The sequence below is a fragment of the Cuculus canorus genome, chromosome 6 (genome assembly GCF_017976375.1).
Source record: "Cuculus canorus isolate bCucCan1 chromosome 6, bCucCan1.pri, whole genome shotgun sequence".
NCBI classification, from domain to species: domain Eukaryota; kingdom Metazoa; phylum Chordata; class Aves; order Cuculiformes; family Cuculidae; genus Cuculus; species Cuculus canorus.
Genome location: NC_071406.1, coordinates 21,362,727 through 21,377,929, shown reverse-complemented (window position 1 = coordinate 21,377,929; position 15,203 = coordinate 21,362,727). Strand labels below are relative to the sequence as shown.

General features: G+C 38.8%; 1 protein-coding gene across 1 annotated transcript; it reads left to right on the top strand.

Annotated features, from left to right (window-relative positions):
• The first annotated feature begins 113 nt into the window (after window positions 1–113).
• Window positions 114–15,202, top strand: SPC25 (SPC25 component of NDC80 kinetochore complex). Its single transcript, XM_009555560.2, has 6 exons — window positions 114–540; window positions 631–696; window positions 1,505–1,651; window positions 1,789–1,893; window positions 2,192–2,290; window positions 3,221–15,202. Exons 1-6 carry the CDS (start codon window positions 387–389, stop codon window positions 3,349–3,351), a joined length of 702 nt encoding a protein of 233 aa, XP_009553855.1. The 5' UTR covers window positions 114–386; the 3' UTR covers window positions 3,352–15,202.
• The last annotated feature ends 1 nt before the right edge of the window (window position 15,203 follows it).

Here is a 15,203-nt window from a genome sequence, read left to right as displayed (position 1 = left end):
CCCCCTCACCCCCCGCCATAGTGGATCCGCCCCCTCACCCACAGCCCCGCCCACCACGGCACCTCCGCCCCCTCCCCCGCTCCCGGCAGCCCGCGCGGCGGGCCGCGTCCGGGCCAATGGGCGGCGCGGGGGGCGGGACGGCGCCGCGGTTTGAAACCCGGGGAGGGCAGCGGGCGGCCCTGGGCCTGGCGGGACGCGGGGCCCGGCAGTGCTGGAACCGCGAGAGAAACGCCGCTCCGCCGACAGAGCTCGGCGTAGGAGCCTCGAAAACCTGGGGGAGAGAGTTTAACAGCAAACCAAGGAGAGAAAAACCGCCCCGAAGGTTTATCCCGGAACAGTGAGTTATCGCCGCCGCGTTCGTTTACCCGCGCGTTTGCGGCAGCGCTATGGCCAATAAAAAGACGGAAGATGAGATCCTCCTCTTTGAAAAAGAGATAAAGGACTTTTGGATTAAATTTAAAAGCGTTTGCGGCCCTGAACAGATCAATCAGACTTTGGCGCTGAGAGATTCATGCAAGGAGTCCATAAAGTCGCTGTCAGGTAAGGAGGCTCCAGGCTCCCATCGCCTCTGCTGCTTTTCCGAGTTATCATCGGACTTCTTCAAATAACCGAAATAATTTTCCATTGCAGAGAAATGGTCCAAGAAGCTGAAAGAAGGGGACCTGATGATTGATAAAATTCAGGAGTATAACAATGGTACAGTACGGTGTTTTATTTATCACGCCCAATACTTCTCAAATTAACTTAATAACGCTCAATAACGTTTGCCATTTTAAAAAGTAAATCATCAGAATGAAGATAGAATCAAAACCAAACAATCAAAACCAAACCTATTTGTTTGGGTACAGGATGTAAATTGCAAGTCAAAAGTGATTTGTTGGAAAGCATTAGTGATGCAAAAAGACAGAGATCAGGTAAAAGTTTTCTGTATAGTGGTATAGGCAGTTAAGTATGTAAAACAATGAAGTGCCAGAACTTGGTGACTGCAATAGGAACAGTAAATCAAATTGCTTAGCACACATATATATAACACATATAATGAGGTTACCTATGCCTCTTCTGTATTAGTTATAGCATGCAGTCAGCCTATCAGTTTGGGATTAACTACTCTGAATTTTGTAGTTAAATGTCAGAATATCAGGTAAAAATAATTGCAACTCTCGTGTCAGTCAGTGTTTCCACACTTTCTGTCAAATTATTTGTCTGTGGACAGGATCCATCATCTTCATGCATTGGAGATGTACATAGTGCTGATGCCAGAAACAAATTGCTTCTGTTTTAAGTATCAGAGGACGCTCCCTAATTAGTAGCTTGTCTTTTGAATAACTTTCACTTTAAGGTTTTATTTGATGCTCTTAGTATGGCTATGCTGACTTTTCAGTTGAGAAAGCATGCATTTCACTACGTTTTTATTCAAATGAGTAATCTCAAACTAGGTAAGTACTAAATAGCAGGAGCCTATTTAATAAACTGTATTTGTTCATATTTTCTTGCCTCCTATCAGAGATTCTCCAGCAGAGCCAACGCATATCGGAAAATCAAGAGCATTTCACAGAAATAAAATCTAACCTAAATCAACAAGAAGAGCAAAAGAAGGACTTGACTGAGAGCATCCAGGAGCTTAAAGAAGAGTTGATGAAGAAAAAAGAAAGTAAGTAAGCAAAAGATAAGATGACTTTCCTAATTAGTGGAGGAATTGTTTTCAATGCTTGCTCTTGATATGTTGTTCTACTATTTTTTTATGTGCTTGTTTTACTTTGATATTTATGGTGGCTTTTAAAATTCTAGTAATATCTTCTAAAAACAAAGCTGCTAAGGAGAGATTGGAACGACTATGCAAGTCTAAACAACTGTTTGAAGAGCGGCTTGGGCTGGAGATACGCAGAATTCCCAGTAAGTGCCCGTAGTGTCTATGTGTAGTGATACAATGTGGTTAATCGTGGATTGCACGGTGAAGAACATGCTACCTTGCTCAGCTGAAGAATTTCCCCTCCCAGGCATTACTATTGTCTCTCAAATGGAAAAATACAGTATGTTAAAATTTGTCTTTCAAAGAGACAAGGTTTACCTAAACTGTAAGCACTCGATGAATATTAAGCGAAACTCTAGCTTAATATTGTGATTTCTAGCCATCATTGTGACTCTCCGGCAGTGGTTAACATTGTTAATTAATTCTTTGTGTTTGCTTTAGATGAACAATTACAGTTCATATTCAGACACATCGACCACAAAGATCCTGACAAGCCATATGTGTTTACCCTTTCTATAAATGAACAGGGAGACTATGAAGGTATGTGAATTCTGAGCGCTTAAGAGGGCAGAATCTGACACCCTTATATGAGAAGTTTAGTTATAACCTTTATCTTCCAATTTCTGAATGGAAAAATCTTGCAATGACAATATATATTTGTTAATGAAGTTTCTCTTGTTAATTTCTATGAAAGTACAGCTGCTTATGTTTACTCCCCTCCATTGGTGGAGCTGCTGCTTACTTTGTGTCAAGCAAAGCAAGAGAGAGAAGAGATACAGGGATAGACAAGTGCTTAAGTTTGTAGTTTGTTGCTTCTTACCTTTGTGCTAGAGTGAGTGTTTATGCTGACAGATGTATTTCAACCTGTTTGAGTAGCCAACATTGCGGAAAAAACCACCTAGGTTTGCCACTATTGTGGAGAACCCTTATAGTTGTGTGACATAGGTTAAAACTTGAAATCCAGCATTCCTCTTCTGCAAGGGTACAACCTTTCAGATCTTAAAGCAGCTTTTGCAATATGGGTCTTATTTCAGTTAGGAAGAACAGCAGTGGTAATTTGAGTATTGTGCTGAACAGGGTGCTGCTGTTGCTCTGCTGTGCCTGTAGGCAAGGACAGAATAGATTTCTGCTTTTACTAATTCAAATCTAAACTGTGTTGGAGTTAAGTTTGTTACATGCTGGGCTACATCAGTTTTCAGTCTGCCTACCCGGGAGAAACAAAAATGTTTAGGAACGCGTTCCAGTTTTTGAGCAGGCTATAGATTACTGGAAAGCAGGAGCTTAAATTGTTACAGGAAACAAAGTGTGTTCTTTGAGGCTGTCTTTGCTGAAAGAAATTAGTCAAAAAACACTGGATAAAGATAAAACATACGAAGATATCAAACTATGCTTGTATTTCATAAGCAGGGAAAAACAATTTTTTTTTTTTTTAAAATAATAGTCTAATCTTTTTGAAATTTGTCATTTTAGTTACTTCCTGTACACCTCCTCTGGACTGCATAGCAGAGTTCCAGCTCAAAGTGCGAGAAACTAACAACTTTTCTGCATTCGTTGCCAACATCAGAAAAGCTTTCACTGCTCTGTCTTATAAATCTGCATAGAACTAACTTTCTAGCTGTACAGCACATTTCCCTTCCTTCGTTATTGTGAAAGTATGTATTTATCCATGTCTTAATCTGATTTCTAAATAAAGAAAAATAACAAAACCAGTATTTGTCCACTGTCATCTAGAGACGTACAACAACAGTGTAGTAGTATAAACAGGACGAGTTCCTTGATTGAATATCTTCAGGTATGTAAATTTTATGTCATTAAGCTGCTTGCTTTACTGGATCAATGATCTCCATTTAGCTGCCCCAAGAAGACATTGAAAAGAAAGTACTTTCTGTAATTTACGTCTCCCAAAAGCACAGAAGTGCCCTTCAGGTTTGTATGTGGTTGGAATATACCTGAAACCTACCAAAATAATGCACTAGAGCTTAGCAATTACTTTACTGATCTGTGACACAGGTTACTGATCTTAGTTTTTACCCTGTTTTGTGCTTTCCACTGTTTTAGCTCATTTTCATGTGTACAAATTCTTTTTCTTTTGATCTGTTAAACTATATTTTACTGCCTGTTTCAAATTCTTGTCTGGATGCCTGTTTCTGTTGGGAGTAACAAAAATGTTTGATATGCATTCTATTGTTGAATAAAGTTCTTAACAGAAGCAAGTGGGACCTTTGTACTGATTTGATGAGAAATTGTAGACCTGAAATAGAACCCTGCTGTAGCCCAGAAGTTCCTGGCTCCCAGAAGATGTAGCCTGGCAGAAATGCTGGCCTGAAACTTGAATGGCAATGGTGAATGAGTAACACTAATACTTTTATTGGGCATGTTTTAGAACTGACTAGTCATTTTGCTTTATTACATAAATTGTCTTTTACGGTAACATGCTTTATCTTTGTCATTGCAAGTCTTAAGATACGCCAAAGCCTGAGCTATAATGAATTAAAGTACAAAATAGGGTAGTTACAGATAAGCTGTTAAGGTACATAGATTATTTATCAAGGTGACTTACTGCCACAGTACTCAGCTTTGATTAGAACTTTTTTTTCTGCCTTATTTGTAAGTCTTTTTCCTTTTGCCAAATATTTAAATGGACAGCTGCAAGAAAGAAAACTATGCATTTGATACTATAACAGTTAAAGTAAAATCACTAAATTCAGTCCCGGAAATTCTAGTGAAGTAAAAGATCACTAGAATAAAAAAGTAATGCTGATCCCTCCACTTTGGTTCATATCTCAAATGCAAACAGCATTTCCTTTTGGAAGGCAACTAAACTGGGAGATGCACTCATAATGCATTCCGGTTGCCACTACTCTGTAGTCCATAATACAGACCAGAGCTGGTTCAAACCAGCGTTTAGTGTGGATGTTGGTCTTCCCGATTACTAATAAAACCAGAGCAGCACTTACTGTTCCTACCCCAACTTGTAATCATATGCTTGGGCAAAAAAAATCCAAAACATTCCCCTCCTACTTTATTCCCATGCCTTCATCAGCTTAATATGTAAACTTGGCCTTGTAGGCATGTTTCAATCTGCTGATGCTGATGAGATACTCCTACTACAGTTGAGAATATTGCCCAGCCCGACGTGAACTGCATTTTAAATCACTTGGTTTGTCTAAACAGTACAACTTGCCGGATACAGCACAGACTGCACTCAGTCTATGAGATGGCTAAAGTGCATCTTGATGAAAAACAGTAACCCATGTTTGCACACCTTGGCTTCAAAAACAAGATAAACTTTCAGTTTCTTCCTGTAGGGCATAATTTGCTATTTTCTTAATGATGCGTTGTTTTCCTTGGTATGTCCTATTGATTTTTTTTTCTTGTGCTACAGGCGCCAGATAGACACAAAACAAGCAGCAAGAATGGTAAGGGTGCCAACTGATTACATTACCATTTTAGAACAGAAAGGCAGCAGAGATTACTAGGCATTACTACAAAGACATCTCAAATGAAATAAATCCTTTTTTTTCTGCCCTGTCTATAAACCCTACGTACTCTCTGAGACTTTTCTAGCCAATAATGGGACAAACAGAGACACACACTGGGAGGCTGCCTTCAAATACTGGGTCTCATTGTTCATTAGCAGATTATGCCTCCTTTCCAACTATACTAGCAGGAGTATTTAAATTGCAGCTTTTTCTTTCAACTCATTGGTTCTACCATTGAAAGAAAGCTGTAGGCACTTCTAAGTAGGTCAACAGACAAGCCAGCAGTTAAAAAAAAGTGCATCCAGCCAGCTCTGCGCTTCCTGTTTTCTCTCCCAAGTTCTACAACTGCTGTATTACCTTGCTGGGTTGGTATCTCTTATTCTCTTCCTTTCTTGTACAGAAGCCCTCACCCTTCATGTTAACAGCACTGCCCCTGTATCCAGAATGACTGTATTTATTTTGAAGCACACTCCTGCCCTCCTCCACCTGCCCGTGCCAAGAAACTATTAGTAGCTCTGGAAAGTAAGAACTTCAGGCTCATCAACCAATTATTTTACAGCTGTTTTATGGAAGCAAAAAGACAGTGCACAGCCACATCATTTCCATGTTTTCAAGTGGAGCAGTTTATTCATTAAGAGTCTACATACTGCTCACATGGATTCTGTAGCATATCTGATCATCGTCTTCATAGGAGAAAAAAATAGAAACATGCTCTAACAAAGACAAATGCTCAGACTTACTGCCATTCTCTTTTCATGTTCATCCCAGGCACGAGTAGTTGGTTTATTGCTTCTAACAAAATTATTTTGCCAAGATTGCTATGCAGAGAACATAAAATATACGACACCCACTGCACTGGAATTTACATTCCTAGGAATCAATTGCTAGAAAAGATGATGTGCTTGGTTGTAAATGTTTGGTGCATATGCCTAAAGCAAGAAATAAAGTTTGAAATGTTTATCATGTGTAATTTAAACCTTTACAGATCCTTTTGCAGTTTGAATAATGAACTTGCTTATATTTGGGAAGGCAAATCAGATGCAGATCTTCTACAGTAGTCAGGCATTCCAAAAGCAGGTAAAAGCTAGGAAAGTGTAAACAATAGATTTGTGGGTTTACTTACTATAAAATATGAAGTAAAACTGGCTTTTGATATCCCTAAGACAGTCTTCATGCTAGCTGAAGATCTGTCTTAAATTCTGAAAACCCTTTTTGTTCTGAAGCTGCACAATACAGTGATATCCAATAATAGTAAAGACAATGACGATAATACTACATACTGACCCAACCGATAAAATAACTGAGATCTCAGTGTACTGGATAGCACCCAAATCCAGACTGAAATGCCCCAAAGAGCATATGGGAAAGCTCTTGAGCTCAAAAGGAATGTGCAGCTTAGGGACTATGACACACATCAACCAGCACCCTCCAGTCAGTGGTAGCGCTCCATTTATTAGCAGGATCAGGTTTATCTTAAGGCAGACAGATTTTAGTGATGGTCAGTAAATGCTTTTCCTTTTTCCTAAATGGGTTTGCCCAACCCTGAAAATTGCTTTCCGTGTCACACTGCTGACCCATACATAGCTCCCAACAGTCAAGCCTGAAATGTGTGGTCCAACTAACGCTGACCATACAGAAGACAGCTGATGTACCAGCAACTGGCACCTCATCAAATTTATCTCATAATATAAAAATCTGGAATAAAAGGTATTTAATTTAATAGATATTGGAAATATATTGTGAATTTAAGGACTGTTGGGAAGACAATATTAAACAATAACAACATATGTACTAACTGCAATTAATCACAATTTTTTTTGTATGCTAACTGGAGGTCAGATTTGAAAAGAAATCAAACCACTCTAAGAGTCCTTCTGGCTAACAGAACAGTTTTATTACACACCTACTCAAGCAAGAGTGGAGGTGGTTAAACTGAGTTGTTGATATTTTTCATAAAACCTCTTAAATGTTGTTGGACATATTTTAAAAAGCAAACAAGTAAAGACAACACTTGTGAAAATTAAGAAAGACATGGAAGTTATGCTGTGCTTCTGTCATATTTCAGTTGTTCTATATAACTTACTGTCTTCTTGAATGATTCAGTAAACTCTGTGAATTTACTCAGTACCTTAATATTGCCTACATTAATCTGGTCATTTGAATACACTAAAATCACCGTGAACTCATTTGTGACTGATTTACAACTTTTTTTAAAAGCCCCGCAGAACCTGATAGAACAAACATACACAAACATGACTTAGTCCCACAGGCAGATTACAGTACATTTTTCAACTGTATGAATAAACCATACCGAATAATTACGGTAATACTCTTACCTTTTTGAAAGCAATCGTTTCAATCCAATTACATCAGTTATTGCAGAATAGGATTGTATGTCTGAAAGGTTGGTGGGGGAGGGGGAGACAGCTGATTGCCAGACAGTTAGACTCCTTTTTTTTCTTTCCTATTATCCCTAATCACTCTAACAATTATATACAAAGAACCCTTTAGAATCCTGAGCTTATAAACAAGTTGTTCCAGCAGACCCAGAGGGAATGAGGCCCTCTGGCCTCAGATGTGTGGGTTTGTCCTGAAAGGGTGGTATTCTCTTCACTGCAATATCCCAGCTCTTTCTTAGTCTCCCTCCTGGATGAGCCAGCACTACTCCCAAGTTCTGCTAGTTTAGCCTCTGCACTCTTCTCACCCTTCCTCCCATGCAGAGCATTAACTTGTGGTTCTCTCCTTTCCTGGGTGCTGATTTTTATTTGACTGTAAGAACATCAATAGCTGCAACACAATCTCCGTTTCAGACCGAGGGTAAGTGAGCAACAGGTTCAAAAGTTGTTAGGGAGACTGACAGACTATGCTAAAAATAGTATTTAATCATGCAAATGTGTAGTGTTTTTTTTTTATATGACCTTATAAATATTTTAAAGTGGCTATGCACCAAAATCGTGAGCCGAAAGAAGATACAATTAGTGTTAATTTGATTTGCTTCCTCTTCAGTCACAGCATGTTGAACAATGCTAATTGCTATTGACTCACCTGCTCTGTACCTGATGGATAACTCTCTACAAGGACACATGCTCTTTGACTGACTTGCCTCAATGGATTTTTTCATACTGGCTACTAGATCATGGGCTTAGTTCTTCCCTATCCATCCTCTTCTGCACCAGAGCTTCAGCTAGAATAACCGGCTTGGGGAAGAAACAGGTCTGTTGAACAAATACCAATGATACATCATCATTGTTTTGATTTAGAAGCATGCTACCGTTCTTTATCACTGATGGCAACTATCATAAAGGATTCCAGGCATTTAAGGTCAAACTGCATACGCTAACTTTTTGCCTAAGCGAGGAGTAGGTAGAAGCGAGGAGTAGGTAGAAGCGACAGCGGGGTGACCTCGTGGGTGGTGTAGTAGCTGCCTAAGTTAAAGCACAATACGTTCATGTAAATGCTTACCTCATAGGTTAAAAATAAAACCATGCACATTTAATCCTTAATTTTCCAAATGAAGATAATGAGATAAACTTGCTTATCTAGCTCCATGTCTGAGGTGCCACAGCTTCACTAATGGAAAGACAAGGTAGCAAATCGATAACTGTATTCTTTTAACAGTAGTCATCAGTATCTGCATGACTTACTAGCCTGTGTTTTCCTATACCTTGTGCAAAGGCAGACAAGCCATCTGATAAAATCACGTTTCTAAAGGAAAGAGGGAACACTCTTCTGACATGCAATCCTCGGTGCTGTCAACTGCAACTCTACAGCAATTACCGCTGTTTTAGGGTCCAGCTTTCTCTAGATATAGGCCGTCATTCTGACAGTCTGCTTAGGACTGTACTGCAGCAGGCACCGCTTTTACTAAGTGCTCTGCTAATGGCACCACAATGAATCAAAATACCGAATTTACAGTTCAGGTTCATGCAACTTACATGAGAAACCTGGTTCGCTTTCCTCAGCTGCTCCTGCTGAAGTTTCCCTCACCTGTCATTTCTCAACTGTGTTGTTTGGTGCAGAACAAGCAGTAAAAATTTGCATCCAATTTTGCTTTTGATGGTGCATTACTCCTATCCAGATGGCAGCTGATGACACTGTTAGCAATCCATTTTTCCTCTCCCAAATGATACAGTTAGCATTTTAGAGTAGCTACCTGTCAAATCTTAGAGATGATTTCTTACATAAGAATTTTTCCATCTGGAACAGCTTGGTTTGTTCTTGGACTAGTTGCAAGAGTAGCAAAGACCATCATAGATTAACTATGAGCAATCTCGATGGTTGACATGTGCCTTATTTGCCAATTTTATTTTTTTTTTTTAAAGACGTTTCAATTAGTAGGGAATTGCTATGAAAGAACAGATATTTAAAGAACTTTACATTAAGAAAAAGCTGCTTCTAGACTGGACAGCAGTCCCAGCTGCTTTTTACACTCATGTGGTCCAGTGGGTACCACAGCCCAGGTCATATCTTCCTCAGCATTGCTGAAGGACCAAAGGTTGGATACACATTTTAAGCAATCTAGACAGCAAATGTGCAAATCCTTTTCTGGAGCTGGCATATAGATCAGGTTGCCTCATAAAATAAGAGCTACGGGCACTGATCTGACTTGGAGATTGTTCAATAAGAAAGTGCATATAAAAATGAGATACAGTAACATCTAAATGCTTTGGCTGAATTAAGCTTAAATTAAAATTAGATTGACTACAAAAATATAACTGTAAAATAGCAAGCCTTTCTGATAGGAAGCAGCTTTTTCAAAGACGCGTTAGGACAGCAATAGTAATTAAAAGTACTGTTGCTGGTAGTTAAAAGGGGAGGTTATTTTTTTTAAAAAGTCCAGAATCGGGACATAAAGTTGCTAGGTAGGTTAATGCAAGAGGGAGCTGATACAATTCTAATTAAGGAAGGATCACATTCTACCTCTGAATTTCAGGATTATTTTTTCATGTGGGGAGGTTGCAAAAAGAAGCCTAAATATGACAAGAAACGCTACTGTTATGCAATTGTACAGCAACCTTGCTCTGTCTTATTTTGGAATGAGTAAAAAATAAGCTGCATAGTACCTTCTAGGGAGAGGAGCATACACTTGTAAGTATTTGAAAAATATCAGAGGTACAATGGCTTTTTTCAGATGTTTAGGAAAGGGTATTAATTTGGGAATGGGAATACATGTTGCCAGCCACTAGCTTTAAAAAGTACATCATCATAATTAGTGAACTATAGCACTAGCTTTACAAGTTGGGTCATGCTGCTCTTACACCCAAGTTCATTGGTCTCTTACATTTTAGAACTCCCCAGCACTGGAACTCTGGAAAAAAGCTGTATGATGACCATCCTGGACTCCTCCACTACCTGAGCACAAACTGACACCCTGCTCTGTGAAACCCACTTAGGAAGATAAGCCACGGACAAGGGTAGGCAGCGTAAAATCTGTCAAGGGGCAGGACTAGCATCTTGCAGAACAGGGCACAAAGAGGACACCCCCCAGCATGAATTAGGGAGAACCAACCCTCCACCTACAGTAGCAGAGCTGGGATTAATGGCATGGAGCAGGAATCTCTCCACACCATCTCCCAGCCTCTGTGCATCACAGCATGATGAGACACTGACTCATGTGGAAATTTACCCATTCAGCACACATACATTTAAGTTCCTTCCACTCACCTTCTGTACCACAGGAGACTGTGTTGCCACCGTTTACCTCTTCTAAAGCAGCTCTGACCTCCTGTCTTCTTCTAAGAACCACTGTGTTTCTTGTCCAGAAGGACCTTTACAGACTTAAAAGCATAAAAGCAGTACATAAAAAAAATTCTTGCTCTTTTTCAATTTATCCTGAGACATTTTCTGTAAACAGTGGCTCTCCCTTGTGCAATGCAAGTTGAGGGGTATATGTGGAACAAGAAGCAAGACATTAGACATAAAACAAGACATATTTCCACATAATTAAACCTCTTCATAAATCTCTTCAACAAACAAGAATTCCAATGATACATTAAGTGCACTACAATATTCTATAAATTATCATGTAGTCATATTAACAACTACAGCAATTATGTCTTTAAACATAATGCAGATCTCCAGGTTTACTTCTCCTCCAGAGGTAAAACTTCAACAGATGTGTGGAGGTTCCCATGTAATTGCTATTTGCGCTATTAGAACTGTTACCTCAATTTTCTGCTGAAGTTGTAAGAATGTTTTCATGCATCCCATTTCTAAGTACTCCCTCTCTGTCTTTTAGTGCTGCACCAGAGCCTGCCCGACAATGGTATTTCGTAGGCTTTACTTTGGTGAGTATATGAAAGCAATTCCAGCTCAGTGCATTGCTACATCAACTCCTTGTTTTATTTTTTTATAACAACAAACCCCTTTACCTCTCTTCCTTTTAACAGTAGTGAAAAACCATAGAATCCTACCATAAATAAGCAAGCAGATTTGGTCTGCTCTAATGATCTGAAAAACGCAGCTTTCTTGGCAAAATCGAGAGCTGTAGCTTTTCCTCAGGAGAACCACGGTACAGGAGTCACTATTTTCTCTCAGTTCCAGGAGGGTCAGCAGGTGGGGCTTTGCCAACTGACAGTTTAGCCCGAAACGTCTGAATGAACAGCTACTTTAAAGAAGCTCTGATCACTTAGACTGAAAAAGTACAGTTTTTCCAAAGTGGGGCAAGCTGGACACTCAGAAATTATTAACATGCAAATCTGTACTTCTGAAATCCTAGCAACATGTCTTTCTTTAATTAAAATATTTTAATTTCTCTAGAGAGAACTCGTCCTTCTAACACTTACTGTTTCAAACAGTTGTTTATACAAGAAATAACATAAAATACTGCAGTGACAAACTCAGCAAAGACACACCTGAACACACTCTAAAAATGCTGGAGTTTGCAATGTGGATAACAATCTTTAAGCTAAAACAAAGGAAAACATTGTTTGCATTTCATAGAAAAGAGAAGAAAACCGACACTACATTCCTAATACTTAAGTTTATTATGAAAGTGTCTTCAAATCAAAAAAGCCCACAATACTGATTGGTTCCAGAGATTTTATGAGAAATAATTATTTTCCATATTAAAAAAAATCCAAACCAACTGAGTAAAACACAAAGTAACTCCCAAATTTCTACACAACAGCTATACATGAAAGGACTCTTAGCTAGCACATCACTGTGTCTGCGACAGTGGAGCTCCTACACACCACTGCATTTCTGAGAGAGTTGCTCAAGCACAGGATTGTCAGGAAAACACAGGTGAAATAGTGTCCTCTGCCCCACCCTGATCTGCAACTGGCAGTCAGTGTGCACAGTACGGTATGAGGGCTCATGTATAAAAGTTAAACCCTGCAAGAAGCTGAAGCTCAACAGAAGCTGTAAAATGTGTTTGGTTGCATTTTTGGTCACATCAGACAACAATTTTGGTCTTTTGTCTCTTACGTGTGATCACTGATACAGCTCTAAAACATCATTTCATAGTATTTCCTCCAGTTTTTTAATTGAAAGCAATTTCAAAGACTGAGAATTCTGACAGACAAACCCAAACACTGTGTTTTCATTGCAACTACAATCAGAAATCTTTACAGTTTAAAGGCTATATATGTATGCCACTTTTCCAAACTTCCACCAGTGCCTTTTAAAGGGAAAAAAAAAAAAAGAATAAGGTTGTCTTAATGAAGTTACCAATAGATCCCTGTTCCAAATCAAAACCAGTCAAAACAAGTAATACAAACTGGTTTTGCTTTTTGGTTTAAAGGCAACTGTAGTTTGCAGAACACTGAAGTTAGGTCTAGTAAGGTCTACATCACAGGAAGGGTAAAAAGTACTCGATAGGTCCTCTCACACAAATGTCACAAGAAGTAGACAGTAGGAGACATACAAAAATGAGCTGTAGCAAAGAGAATAAAAAAATACCAAAGCATCAACTGTAGAAAACCAATGGTAGCCCATATTTCTCTGACAATACGAAAGGGTGCAGTAATGAGAAGATGCATGAAACAGGTATTAAACTTCGTATTAGAGCACTCTGTGTAAAACCCAGGTGGTGTCTAAATAAACCTGTGTTGATCAGCATTGACATTTGCTGCAGGTAACGGCTTTTGACACATGTCCCGTTCAGAAACAGAAACTGATTTTCACTTGAAACAGATATAGATTAGAGACAAGAATCGCTTTACTGTAAACAAAACTTTAGTGCACGTACTTGGGTCTCAGAAAAAGGATTTGGCATTTGCAATCACACAGAATGTTCACAGACTGAGAAGCTCGTGAAGCTGTGACACCTGTTCCAATGCTGCTCGAATTATTAAATAAATAACACATAGAAAAACCTACAAAATGGCAACAAGGAAACAGCATGGGACACTTTGGTATTTTAGAACTAGCACTACTGAACATTGATCAAGATCCAAAAGACTCCAACATCCACCCTTGTTGTTTGATCAGATATTTCTATCATTTTCTGCAATGTTTGATTTTAGTGTTCTATTAAAAAAAACAACAAACCAACCACTATATAGTTTTTTTTTGGTACAAAATATGCCAATACAAGAAACAGTAAAGGGAGACAAGAATCTTATTTTTCTATATTCTGGGCTGGCTAGGGAGAGAAGACAAATTCTTACTATTTACTGATACACCCTATATATAATTTCCTCATTTTTCTACTTCAACATCTCAACCACTGTGTCGTGTACTGTACTATAAAAAAGGGAGCATAGAAGTTGAAGACAAATAGGTTATAGATTACAAACCCTCATTTCTAAAATGACTAAAATGACAATTCTACAAAAGGTATGAATATACAGAACTTTTTAAGATCCCGCATTTACCATGAGCCATGCGAATCAACCAATTTTCTGGAATATGTATGATTATCCTCTAAATACTTAATAGCTTCCAAAAGCATGTTGCAAAGCTTTTCAGCAGAGAAGCAAAGAAATTCAAATTAAAAAGGAAATAGCTGCAGAACATTCTCTCTGCAGAGAGGAAGATGAAGCCAAAGTGTTGACATTCATTGGTTAAAGAAACAAATCAAAACACACTGTCACGTGTGTTCACAAAAACACTTGGTCCATCCCACTAGAGACAGAAACAATAGTGTGAATTTTTTATTTCCATAAAAAACGTGTAGCTTGAAAGTTTAGTGATTGTTCAGCAAAGTTTAGTGAAGTTCTCAATGCTTCCTTACTCTTACCGCATTCTGCAATGTTCATTGGAATCTCTCATCTCACCTGTTTTCCAGGCATATCTGTATAAAGTTTATTCTAGGCTGCTAAGAACGGACTCCAAAAAGCCAGGAGTTAAGTAAGACACTGGGAGTCAGCTGTACCATGGTTACTGTGTACATGCTTTGGTGCATCACCGATGCAAGTGAACTTCAAAGGAAGAGTTTCAATCCAAGTTGCATTATTTAACATTGGAGGTACACTAAGAGCGTATGTAGCCAGCGATGGTAAATCATCTCAAGGGCTGCAGCATTGACTGTACAATTAAATCAACAGTGTACAGCGCAGCTGGGAAGGATCAACAGGGACAAAAGATCTCCTGCTTCTTGCACAGCAACTGTTTTTGGGAACTGCTCTCTCTCCTGTTATCAGCACTACAGTACTTTTGTATGTTTTCTATGTTGTTTATGCTGATAGTTCAGAGTAACATTTCGTCCCATGCAAGACAAAATATTTTGCCAGTATGCCAGTTTTGTAACCATCTTTGCAGAAGGTAAATATTCCAGTGGAGGTAGTAATTAACACTTGAAAAAGGTGTGTATAGACTGCTATTCTCTATTGCCATCTTAGCAGCCCAGATTTCAGAAATCAGACCATTCATTCAATATAACCCAGGATGATTTTGTTTTAAAATCTTGTTATCATCTTGACAGTAACTATTAAATAACTGCCACTTCAAATAATATGGATGGGATACTTTCTATTGCAATCAGTGTATTTTCACATGCATAACCTGGCTGGTAGATACTTGTATGA

Excerpts from the sequence above, each read along its gene's own strand:
- SPC25 (XM_009555560.2), top strand. The coding sequence starts at position 387 with ATGGCCAATAAAAAGACGGAAGATGAGATCCTCCTCTTTGAAAAAGAG. Across the intron at positions 697-1,504 it reads AATTCAGGAGTATAACAATG|AGATTCTCCAGCAGAGCCAA; the intron begins GTACAGTACGGT and ends GCCTCCTATCAG. Across the intron at positions 2,291-3,220 it reads TGAACAGGGAGACTATGAAG|TTACTTCCTGTACACCTCCT; the intron begins GTATGTGAATTC and ends TTGTCATTTTAG.